The sequence below is a fragment of the Melanostigma gelatinosum genome, assembly GCF_949748355.1.
Source record: "Melanostigma gelatinosum genome assembly, chromosome: 7".
NCBI lineage: Eukaryota > Metazoa > Chordata > Actinopteri > Perciformes > Zoarcidae > Melanostigma > Melanostigma gelatinosum.
The window spans coordinates 16,641,827-16,654,954 of NC_136640.1; the positions used below are offsets into that span (position 1 = coordinate 16,641,827).

At 41.4% G+C, this 13,128-nt stretch overlaps 1 protein-coding gene across 1 annotated transcript; it reads right to left on the reverse strand.

Annotated features, from left to right (window-relative positions):
* Window positions 1-1,399: 1,399 nt before the first annotated feature.
* On the reverse strand, window positions 1,400-10,818 carry tada2a (transcriptional adaptor 2A). The gene is made up of 15 exons (XM_079271892.1): window positions 10,695-10,818; window positions 10,103-10,209; window positions 9,957-10,016; window positions 9,779-9,870; window positions 8,993-9,150; window positions 8,432-8,520; window positions 8,101-8,173; window positions 7,931-7,994; window positions 6,929-6,972; window positions 4,689-4,799; window positions 3,637-3,708; window positions 3,071-3,203; window positions 2,643-2,686; window positions 2,217-2,296; window positions 1,400-1,905 (listed from the first exon to the last, which is right to left on the reverse strand). Exons 1-15 carry the CDS (start codon window positions 10,717-10,719, stop codon window positions 1,720-1,722), a joined length of 1,338 nt encoding a protein of 445 aa, XP_079128018.1. The 5' UTR covers window positions 10,720-10,818; the 3' UTR covers window positions 1,400-1,719.
* Window positions 10,819-13,128: the final 2,310 nt, after the last annotated feature.

A 13,128-nucleotide genomic window follows, 5' to 3' on the forward strand; every position in this document is an offset into this window, starting at 1 on the left:
CAGAAACGCGCACTCTACTGTAAATATGCTGCGACGCCTAATCAAGCAAGATGCAGCTATCGCATTATATATTCCAGTTTTCTGGAAAAAAACTACGTGGTGGCTTTATTGTCAGTGATATCGACGAGTTCTCAGTGACATTACTTTGTCTGCTTTCAACACAGACCGAACCCCAACTGCCACTATTTGCAGCCACAAAAACCCAAGCTTCAAACGGAAGATGAAGAGGGGGAGAGGATAGATCAAAGCCTAGGCTGTTGAGGCCGGTTGGAGCGAAGTCTTGGGTAAAGATGTTAAAGTGTGACATGAGGAAACCTGCATCCTCTGAAATGTGCAGAAGTGAAAGGAGCAAATCAACTCTGCTACTTCTCGTTTGTTGTGGAGCAATGATTTAATAAGATGCATGGAGGCGAAAAAAAACCAATGTGAACTTCTTTCCCTTCACATCCTCTTAGATTCAGATCCTATCCCTGCATTTCAGTATTTCGGCTCAGACGCTCCCCAACGGTCGGTTATCATCAAAGGTTGAATCTACCGTTATAATCGGGCTGTTAGCTGAGGTTGGTGCTGCGCTCTGCTCAGATAAGCCGAACGGAGGCTGACGGCCTCCTGTCGGTGTTAGATTCATCACAGTGCTCACACGTCACACCGTGCAAACGTGCACAGATGGAGCCAGAGAGGATCGAGTAACTGATGCCACTAACTGTCTGTGTCGCTGTGGAGCATCATTCAAAAACACTGAGAAAACCCATCAGCTCAGCAGTGATCAGGCTGAATTTCAGGACTCAACAATGAGATCTAATAATCTGGAAACCTGTAGTGCTCATTCATAGACGGGAATACATGATAAATGAATTTATACTACGTATTTAATACCGTAGTTAGAGCTACAGAGAATCATATTATATATTGTGAAATCATAAAGTTGTTTGTATCAGCTACATTGACATCTTTAATTTTAAGTTTCCTTTAAAAACATTTGATTTCACAATAATGTTCTGAGAAGTTTCTTAAAATAATTTTGTTTTGGCTTCAATGTTGATAGTTATTAGTTAAGTTTATGAGCAGTTGTTGATTTACAGAGAAATGTTCTTGATAGAACTGCTCCAGTGAAAGTAAATTATTGAAAACTGCATCCACCATGTATGTTAAATTGCATGTTCGCCTGCAAACATTTCATCTTTAGCTGAGCATTGACTGAAGGGTCATCTGATTATAATTTGAATTAACTGAAATGAATTCATTAGAAAAGGTACCAGTTGAACAGTCTCTGCTTCCCTTATAATTTAATTACAGCGTTCTTTACACAAAACTTGCTGTTGATTTACAGCTAATCACGAATAACTTATGGGGCCTGTGAAATAAAGTGTTACCAGACATGTTTGTCAAAGTACGGCCAATTCAGTGTCAGTAAAAATATCAGCATACAAATCTTTTTTTTAAATTTCATAAACATTTTATGACAGGAGAAATAAATACATCCTCATTTAGCATGAGCCCCTGTTCTTCGGACAGAGTATTACCGGTACATGAGATTTGCCATTTTAATACATTTTAGACTCAAAAACATAAACGGACCGTACAAATGTTACAAAATATCAAAAAGGAGGAGCAACAATCTGAACCTCGAACATAACACAGGCTTACAACGTTACAAGATCAGAAAAACACGAACCACTGACCACAACCCACTCTCCTCTGTGGTCCAATGAAAGCTTCCTAGGCCTTAGTGATGTAGCCCTCCTTGATTAGGAAATCATAGATTTTACGCGTCTTGTTGACGTCGATCTTGATGAGCGCTCGGGCCTGTGCCAGCCGAAGACCACCCTGCCGTCTGCACTCGTTCAGCAAGGCCTGCTTGTATTCCAGGTAGGCCCCCGGCACCAGACGCACAACCTGGCATAACTACAAAACAAATACAAGCAGTAAGAGACATTGCAAAACATATACAATGTCTTATTTAAGGCTTCAGTACGCTTGAAAGAAAATGCTTGTCAATCTAACAGTGTCTTGGTGGAATAGAGGGAGTTTGAGCGCACCGAGTTTTATAACTTTCTGAAGCAGACTGTCTGTATGGCCATCCACCATGTTGGTCCAGACCGAAATCTAAATAACTACTGTTGTAAAGACATTATGTACTCATATTCATGATCCCCAGAGGAGGAATCATACGGACTTCTGGTGATCCTGGGGGGGGGGGGGGGGGGGGGTCGTACCTCTTTCTCCCGCTCGTTGAGTTTCTCTGTCCCCGGCAAGCCAGTCAGATTAAGAGGAGGGGCGCTCCGCCTACCTGTTGCTGTGGAGCACAAATTCAACAACAGTCAAACAGACATTCGCAGCACCCCAGTGTTGGTCTGCACTACAAATAACACAACAGCAGGCTGACAACATGCAGTCAATTCCTCTGCTCGGAGGCGAAAGGGGAACACATATTTACGATGAGAAAATTGTGTAAATATAGCCGTTAAGGAAAGGCCGCTAGTTCAAAAAGGGGAAAACAGCAAGATAAATATGCATGGAGGCGCCTATTTCTCGAGTGTATTCACGGAGGAGCGTCTGCATTAATGCGACTGTGCCTGGGGCCGTGCAAAGGCAACAGAGAGGAGGGAGTACAGACGGAAAGGTGGAGAGAAGCTGCATACCTGACACTGTGATTGTTGTGACAGCTGGAGTGATGCCAGCATCTCTGTAATCACAAAGTCAAGTGTTAGCATCTCTTATTCTCACACACACACACACACACACACACACTCTGGGCCTTGTTCACTATTCTCTACACTCACTTGGATCCTCATCCAAAAATCATGAATCATCGCATACAAGATTTTGTTTTTTTCATGGTGGAATAATGAGAGGAACTTGGTCACCACCCAAAGAGCAACGATCATTAAAAAGACTAAAAATACAGAAGAGACGGCGGTTTAAGTAGGCTGCACAGCGACATAAACGTCTGCTCCATTAGTCTCAGAACAGCTGTGTACGAGTGCGATGACGGAGGCCGGCGTCTCCGAGGGAGTGTGACTTCAGCAGCCCTTCCACTGCACGCTGGATAACAAGCAGAAAGCCTCACATGGCAGCCTGTTTGCTGAGCCACTGCTGGCAGGCCCTGCCGTCCTGGATGTACTGCAGCACGTCACACAACATGGTCCGCTTCCGCCGCTCCTCCTCCCGCATTCGCTTCGACCGCTCGTACACCTTGGCACCTGAGAGTTGGTTACACAGAGAGGTCAGCAGAGACCGCAATGGGTTCTGGGGGGGGGGGGGGGGACTAATACTCGGGCAGTTTCCAGGTGAGAGGATTCTGTTTTTAATGATTTAGTAAGGTTTCATTTACTGACATTATTCATTATGTATTCATGGCTTTTAATAATTCTGTGCAGCTGATATAGCAGCTCAATAAAATATTCAGTTCCTTGGTGTGCTATACATCAACACACTAGCCAAACATTACAAGTCCCCAAAATGATTCAAAGAGCCGCTGCACTGTTGCTGCAAATGAAACAATTTGAAGGCAAACTCCAAATAAAGACTTTAGCTCAGATCTGAATATAAATACATTTTCTCTTCTTACGCATGACACTTTGAAAAATGAAGTTTTGTCGAACAGAGGAATGAAAAAGGTCAAACTAAACTCACTGCAGAAAGATTTGATCCCGGCCTTTCTGTACTCCTGCAGCCTGCGGATCTCTCTCCTCAGCTCAAACTCCACTGAGAGGAAAAAAAGAGATGAACGCAAATGTGAACATATACACTGACGAAGAGAACTACGTGAACTCACTCGCTCACAACACTTCATACATCACAATGAATCAGCATCACTCTGTTTCAAGAGGAGTTCATACAAATTCCAATCGATCAACATTCAAACATGTACAGTGTGCATGTTGTTGACCAATAACTATACGTTGGATAGTGAGTCTCGCCTTTTAGCATATGTAGGGTTATGCTTACACAGCTTAATAGTCTGTCCAACAACTTCACTGTTTGGGTTCACTCTCACTGCTCTCATAGCTTCGTTGTTGTTCGAAGAAGGATGCAAAAAAAGCTCAGGCTGGTGAACAGAGTGGAGCATTTAGCAGCTAAAAACCCATTCATCTCCATCAGGAGCCGGTAGAGACCAGGGAACATCGGACATTCATTTATCAGAAACAAAGCCTCAACTTGTTCTTGCATCCCCCCCCCATTTGGTCAAAGAAAATAAAATGATTGCAGTTTTACTTCGTATATAAAAACACCAAAATTGGGAAAACAATAATATCGCGTTGTGCAATGCTAAGCCAATCAGCTGCTGCCTGAAGCTTCATATTTAATGGACAGATATACGAGTCGATCTTTCATCTGACTCTCCACCAGAAAACAAACGGGCCTGTATCCCAAAATGGCAAACTTTTACTTCTAGGACAAAACAGAATAAATGAGTTAAGAAACATTTCTTGTTCGACGGCAATCTTCACCATCAAAACTCCAAATGAAAGAGCATCTTGTTAAAAAACGGTTTCAGAAATGTGGAGAATCTGCAACATTGAAGCTGTTCTAGTCAACCTGGAACAACATCAGACACACACTTCATGTTGGTTTCCCCTTTAAGTCGTACATAAAACCATCCTGTGAATCTAATAAAAAGGGCACTTTAGACAGCACTGGTTATATGAACTAGCCCATCCGTGTGTACTCGGACAGATACTCACGTGCATGGCTCTCAATGAATTTGTCGTGTTCAACCGGTCCAGCCACTCTGGCAAAGCGTCTCATGACGTCATTCAGCTCCTGCACCTCCTTTGGGTAACATCGCTCCAGCACTGAGAGAGGGAGGGAGGAGAGAACATGAAAGAAATTAGATACTTTTACACATCAATGGTTGATGTGATGTTGTTGTGCATTTGAGGAAGAAGTGCAGTAATTTAGATTATTTCTATTTGCCACAAACTGCACCGTTTACTTTATCACCAGCTCTGATTTAACACTGGATTGATATGCATGTAAATAATATATAACTAGTATCTATTATCAAAGTCCTTCTGTGGCTGCACTGCAGACTGATCTTTACAGAAGAGATTGTATGGATCTGTACATTGTGTTTTCCTCCTCCATCAGTGCACACGATGCTCTGTACAAATATATCAAACAGAACTCCACTTCCTCTGTAAACTCCGTTGCACATATTGTTGTTGCAGTTTTTAAAGCCAACGGCTATTGATTACCTGCTCGCTCCAGCTGTCAGTCAGAGCATCAGACTGCATGGTCGGGTTATGACGCAGCAGACGGCACAACGCGGGACACACTCACCCTCATGCAATCCCCGCTCACCTTCAAACAAGACTCAGTCTTCAGCCATGCTGGCGGCTCTGAGACGCTGTGATTAGGCAGAGGTGGTGTTTTGAGCTGAATGCCAACATGCTGATGCTAAGCAGCAAAGCAGGCTCAAACCCTGCTCATTAGCATGTGAGCAGATCGTTTTTATACCCATGTTGTTTCTATTGAACGCTTTTAATTCTAACCTTAAGTTCCCGATTATATTTTTTACATTTCTTTACTTTGCTGTACTGAAACCTGCATCAACGTCAGAGCCAAATGGTTTAAATTCAGTTTTGTTTTAGATTTTCTCTCTCTCTTTACGAATTCAGAGCCTGATTTAAGAGCACAACAAGAACACGTATTAAACTATCAGATCAAGCAACCTAGCTGCATTAAAAAGAAACTCGTAAGCATTTAACCTAACACTCATGCACACACACACACTCTCTGAAGAGCTGGTTGTGTGCGTCTCAAAGCATCGCCCGTGTTGCTGAGTAACAGACAAGTGTCAGCGCCAGAGAGGAAAGCTGTTGTGTGAGTGTGAGAGGAGTGGTTGTGTGTGTGTGTGTGTGTGTGTGTAAGTCAAGCTCCTTCATCGGGCTCCTGCATGCAAGTGCTAATGAGCAGCTGGCATCTCAGGCGAAAAACATGAAGTCATGTTTTAAACAAAACGGTGGACACACAGACACCATAACCGGACTTCTGTGTGGCTGCACACAAACAAAAACAACACACACCTGAATGATTGAATGTAACGAGTCCACACAGGACGTCAGACAGACTGCTGCCCTGAAAACAACAACGGTGGTCAATGTGCCTCCAGCACTTACTGAGACATGATACTGTGAGCCTCCCGGAGCTCTGAGACTGCCTCCATTATTGCATGTGACGCGCGCACACACACACACACACACACACACACACACACACACACACACACACACACACACACACACACACACACACACACACACACACACACACACACACACACACACACACACACACACACACACACACACACACACACACACACACTTTGACAGTCTCCATGACAACCAGTCTGCAGCTACTCTGAGTTCCCCTTTTGTCTTGAAAGACCGGGGAGATAAGGGAATGGAGGGAGGAAACGAGAGAGGGCGGCTAACTGGAGGCTGGAGGAGCATAAATAAAACATGAGGGGAGAACTCTTCAACTCCCAAACCAGACAATTTCACAGAGCGACAGGTGGAGATGTAACGATGGGCTGTGTGGATCCTCGCTGTCTGACCCCCCCCCCCCCAAAAAACCCCAAAGAATTACATTACTGAGCTCGCAGCTAAAAACCAACCTTTGACAAGTAGATCAATAAAAGAGCCCTGCATTTCATTCATTATGGCAGCAGCGCTCACACAGGGATCTATTCTTAGTGAAGCAATCACACTGAGGCACACCAGCAAACAGACTATTCGCAGCCTCGATCATGAATACGAACTCCATCAGTTGCCACACGTGAGCTCCCCGAGGGGCCACGGAGGCTAACGGTGGTTATTACGCTGCAGTTGTTTCGCACGCATCCATAGAAACCCTAAGCAGCGATTTGGCTGCTAGAGATCAGACTACTGTCACAGATGAGTTTCACAAGAGGACTTACTCTGGAACTTCCGCAGGTTGATCAGTCCGTGGTCTCTGATGACCCTGTGGGAAATCAAGATGTAGCTTTATTATTATGCAAGTTCATATTTTGATTGCTGTGTCTCTGCAACATTAAGCCCGGCATTTACCCATATGCAGCTATCTCGGCTGGTTTAGTGTATAAAGTCATCATGGTATTAAAAAAACATAAATACACCGTTCTTGTGCACAGCAGCTATGGTGACATGTGTTCAATAAGAGGAGGGAACTAGGAAACATGCCATTCCACCGTGCTTGGGGAGCACAGACTCATTAAAGTCGATTTAGTGATGGATCCATGACAGCAAAGGTTGACTGTGGATGGCCCCAAGAATAGCAGCTAATGGGCTGAAGGTGGAGGAGATTCTGACTAACACCGTCAAATGCTAATTCTTTATTTCACAGAAAACTAACAAGGCAACTGTGGCTGCAACTACCCTTTACTTTCATCCCTCCCCTTGACCAACTGTCCAAAGCCTATGCTCATCAAGTACACTCAGTTGCCACTTTATTGGGTACACCTGGCAACACCTTTTGCAGTCTAACACAACGGTCTTTGGATAATAATCCTCCTACCCTCATGAGTGTTTCAGCTCTGATGACAAATGTACATGAGAGCAAAGGTGTCATATGAAGCCACTAAAGGTGTTTTTCGAGACATTACTGTTTTTCTGAAATACACAACATACACTCGTGTCTTTAAAGTGCTTATAACAAAATAATAAGAGTTTAGAAATGATGAATATATTCGCATTTGAATTTGAATTCATTAATATTAAGAAGGTACAGATAGCAGTTTTTAATTTCGTATGCAATGCATTCATTCAACCCAAAAGCATAAAAACAATCTGCAGGGAATGAGGCTTCAAAAGGTCAATGTTGAAGCTTAAAGTGCCATCTAGTGACAGACAGCGGTCATTACATGACGCCAAACACATCAATGCTGATTATTCATAATTTAATGGAGAAAATAATGACCTACTTTTTCCTTCGCTGTCTCTCTCTTAGTCTTGAATGATAAATATCAACAACTGAAAGCTTGAGTGCTGAAATAGAACCACACACACGAGTTGTAGTTCACATCATCTTCAATTTCCAAAATGAAAAACAATTGAATAAAAAAAATAAAAACTCTATTTAGATTCTACACACCACGTAGGATGTCAGAATCATCATCCACAAAGTCGATGTCTTTCAAATCCCATTCTGCGTAGTTGTCAAACTCCTAGCAGGACAGAGAAAAATCATGTTCATAATCTGAAGGTTTGAATTTCAGTCGGACGATCAGCGATCCCAGGTATAGGTGCTCATATTCAAAAACTATTTATGAGTGAAAAGCAAATGCAAAACAACAGGAGCACGAGTCACTGTTTCAATATCTTTTAGTAATGAGCCATCTAGTGGCCATTTCTTTTCTTTATTGATGTTGACAGGCTATGTTAGCACATCGATGATGAAGTACAGGACGCATGTGTCCCCTCACCTCCATGAAGTCTGCTCTGGCAGGCATGTATCCAGCCATATCTCGAGACAGCACAGAGTCAAACGTCGGCCGCGGAGGATCATCGGTGGCTGGAAAATACAATAACATTTGAGCATTTCCTCCGTGTTGTGTATGAAAACAAGAAGTCAGCCTTTTGAATACGTATAGCAATCATAAGAAATATCAGAGATGTGACGAGCTCCTCTCCCTGCTGCGTGAACATGACAGTGAAATGTTTGTCGAGTTCTCAAACGTTGGGACAGATGGATACCTTGAGACCTCTAGAAACTTAGACAAGTTCCTGACTCAGCAACTCCTTCTGTCCAACAAGTCAGTATCAGGCTTCAAGTTTCATCTCTTGGCTGCTCTGAAGGCCCATAATCAATGCTGCTATCATTTTCAAAACCTAATCCGAATATAGTTTAATATTAAAAAGGCCTACAGGGCTAATGGCTGGGAGGAAGCAACACGTAACTAAACCGACCGATATGAAATGTCTTATTCTTGCTGTAACATTAGTGAAGACGACAGCAAAGGAGGCAGATAATGTGGGATACTGACGTTTGAAAGGAATCGCGCCCTCTGCAAAGCGCGAGTCTTTTGTTTTCCGGAGGCTGAGCAAGGTGGAGGAGAATAGCGGGTTGTGGATGAAATTCTTCATATAGTGGCTCTCGCACTCCTCTTTGGTTTTAGTGCGCATCTGATACGCCACATCCTGCCTGCAGGAGACAGACGGCACAAATAGAAAGTGTTAGTGTGCAACAATAGCTCAAAGAAAAAGGTGTATGACTAAATCCACCAGGTTGGAAATATTCTATACATATCACGCAGTGCAGTACAATGTGGACGAAATGTATCATCAAAATAATAACTGAAAAGGCCTTTCACTCAAGGTTTCACGCTCTACAGATGATGATCTTGAAGCATTATCATTAGTTAGTTTTCAGCCAGGAGCAGTGAACTAACTAGATTTAGACAATTCACATTTTGGCCTAGAAGCCAAACATTGTATATTCCATGTTAGCAAACAGCTGTAGTTGCAAATTTCCCCGTTGTGGGACCAACAAAGGATTATCTTATGTCACGTGATGAACATATTTCACATTACATCAAACAAGTAATAATATAAAGTACAAGTCTTAAAGGTCAGTCACAGTCACTCTACAAATTTGAGTTGAATAAAATGAAAAATTGGGGAAAATATGAGGGAGGAACGTAATATCCAGACAAACCTGGACTGTTGGGTAAAGATGTCTTTTTAGCCTCAACAAGCCGTGATCTTGGTATCAACACTTTGATGATCGACCAAGAAACTTACTTACGAGCTACAAGTGACAAAGCACTCACCAGTTTCCAAAGCCACAGTCCATGACCGCTTCCAACAGGGACATCTCCTCCTGTGCCGTCCACCCAGGCTCCAGCACAGGGAAGCCTGATGTCTGCATTGGGAGTAAAGAGAGAGGGTAAACAGTAAGTGTGTGGTGAGGGGCTGAATGTGCCAAACTTTTGTATTTATTCTACTCACCATGATTTCATATTTGTGATCACTCTCATGCTTCTTGTATTCAAATCCTTTGGTGAAACACTGAAATAAAAAAATAAAAAAGCATTTAATTTCAGTTCGTGAAGAAACAAGAGCAGTAATAACATTTGGGTGCATTTGGTACTCACCTGGAGGCAGAGTAAGAAAGGCGAGGGTCCACATTCTGCACACTTGATGTAAGGCTCAGTCAGATGAGAGGAGCAACCTCTGCATGGTGGTTTATCAAAAGGATCATCTGAAACCAACACGATGAGTCTTTAAACACCGACTAACGAGACAAACATGAGCTATGATGCAAAACTGATCACTTACAAACTACACAAGGCTGTCGGTACAGTGGTCATTCAGAGCAAACTAAAGTGGCTGTACACAAACCACTGCATCAAACAGTAACGTTAGCCTTAATGCTAACGATGCTAACGCTGCTTGTAAAGCTGAACTAGTTAGGTTTAACTATCTCAGCTTCGTAGCTATCGTTTCTGAAAGTTATCCGACAGTAAACCACACGATGTGTTGTTTTAGCGACAAGATATGTTCAAAGACTGACAAATGCGCCGACATGTAAATAAAGCTATCTCTATATGTGCTAACGCTAGCACAGCAGTGCTAGCTGCAGTGGAGCTGATGCCGTTATCCACAGATAACTCGGGAGAGGAGCGACATGTTCAGAGAAAAGCGGCAGCAGTTACACTCAGCTGTAGTAGTAATACCGATACTTACTTCCAAAAGATGCCAGGCGGTCCATAAGACAACAGTTTTAATGTAATGAATACCACAATGATGTTTTTCTTCTTGTTCTTTAGGGTTAAAGGTAGCTCAGTGTTGCATTACTGCCATCTTCTGGAGGATGTGAAGTGTGCCCTAATCTTAATTTAGTCATTACCTCCTTTATCCCCTGATCCCAGTGCAGTTATTATTATTCCTCATAATAAATCAAGTTTCTTTATTGTAATTTTGTCGTATCAAACATTATCGTATTGTCATATTACAGTGAAGCAGTTATTGGCAATACAATTCTTAGTTCTCAGGCTCCCTCCAACAATGCTCATACAAATACATCAATAAAACACGGAGGAATGAAATGTAATCTAAAACCTAAAATAGTGAATGAGTTAAATAAGATTTTGCAATGTTTTTTTTAATGTATTATAATATGTGGTGGACAGCTGTACAGTACTTATAAAATAAATAAACTCCAATGCAAACAGGTTGTGCAGTTATGTAGTAAATGTATTTGCGTAAGGAGACCCAAAGATAAATGCACCTGACATCTGAACATTGTTTGGTTTGATTAGTCCAACCTAATACAAAGCCATTAGAATGGCGTACAACTCAACAACATACACAGACATTTTAAGTTTGTTTGTATATTTCAACTCAGATTATTAGTTATCGGATCGTATCTGTTGAAACCTGCACACAGTCTTTATATTTACATTGCTTATTATAACTATAAAAACCTATTTACTACGTCTGCACTTTTATTTCTGGCTTTAATTAAAAATAACATATATATGTATATCTATCTATATATATATATATATATATATATATATATATAGATATATATATATATATATATCTATATATATATATATATATATATATATATATATATATATATATATATATATCTATATATATATATATATATATATATATATATATATATATATATATATATGTATATCTATCTATATATATATATATATATATATATATATATATATATATATATATATATATATATATATATATATATATATATATATTATCTGAATAATCATGTTTCAAAACGAAATGTTTCAACTGTCTCTAAATTATTTTCTTACGGTTTAAAAAAAATATTCTCTTTAATTTTCTTTTGTAGGAAAACATTACTATTATTATAACGTTTTCATTGAATTGTGTGAAGTTTATTATTGCCATTTATTCCTTGAATTAAGGGACTGTGGCCTTTCTCCATTCTACCACAAGGTGTTGATCTTGCACCGTTTCTGTTAAGAAAACAATAAAGGCCTTGAAGGTCTCTCTTTGTCTTTCTCTGACAGCAGACAACCACCTGAGCTTTGTACAGGCCAACGTATGTTAAGTTGAATAATGGACAGACAGATTGTTTTTCCCTCCTGAAATCCACCCGAGTACAGAATGACTTGCCCTGAAAACAGCTCATGCTACTGCAGTAAATATCTATGATTGCTGATGTGTTTTGGCCCTCTGACTCAAATACAACTCATGCTACTCAAGGACACCCATGGTGACTGCACATCAGGGGACCTGGCAAAACAAATATATCAAAGCCTTGATACATAAAACTCTGCTGGCCTCAAAACCACTCAAAATAAGTAAGAAAGGATGTTTTTATTTATATGATTTGAATGAAATGAATGAAATGATCTTTTGATTCAGTAGAGATGCGACAATTGCAACTAGCTGGAAGGTATGACAAAGTAATGGTAATGTTAAACTAGGCCCATCACTCTCGTTTCCTCTTTTTACCCTGAGCCATGACTGTGAGGATGATCTACAGTGACAAGTGCGTTCATATGCAGCGTACCCTGCGTCCCGTCTCCTGACCCTCTAGGGTTGCCTTAGACCTCTGGGGACAGTCTCAGTCATCATGCCCCGAGCAGCACAGATTCATGAGTCACGACTGTGCACAATAAAGGGACGGTTGTACTTTCCCTCTCGGTGGAATTTCCATCTAACTGCCAGAACGCAGTTTGTTTAACAATCCTGTGAGAGCGTTATGATTTATTTATCTTGAAAAGAGGAACTTCTCTCTTTTTTGTGTGACAGTTTCACCCTGAACGACCCTCACTGATGCTCACTACAACTGCATTTAAACACAAAAACGTTAGGAACACCCAAACACTACACCCATTTGAGATTTCTGAACATCTCAATCCTAAATAGTGGGCGTCAACATGCTGCTATAACACTGCTATAACAACAAGCTTCTTGTCTCCTGAGAAGACAAGAAGATTTTTTTCCCCCTGACTGCAAGGGAGTTGCTCCCATTCAGCCACAAGAGCATTAGTGAAGTCCAACGCTGATGTTGGGCGATAAGGCCTGCCTCTGCTTTCAATGTCCCAGTTCATCCTGAAGGTGTTGGATAGGCATTGAGTCAGACCAGTAAAGTTCATCCACACAA

Excerpts from the sequence above, each read along its gene's own strand:
- tada2a (XM_079271892.1), bottom strand. The coding sequence starts at position 10,719 with ATGGACCGCCTGGCATCTTTTGGAA. Across the intron at positions 10,017-10,102 it reads CTTTCTTACTCTGCCTCCAG|TGTTTCACCAAAGGATTTGA; the intron begins GTGAGTACCAAA and ends TTTTTATTTCAG. Across the intron at positions 6,973-7,930 it reads GAGAGACAGCGAAGGAAAAA|GGTCATCAGAGACCACGGAC; the intron begins GTAGGTCATTAT and ends GATTTCCCACAG.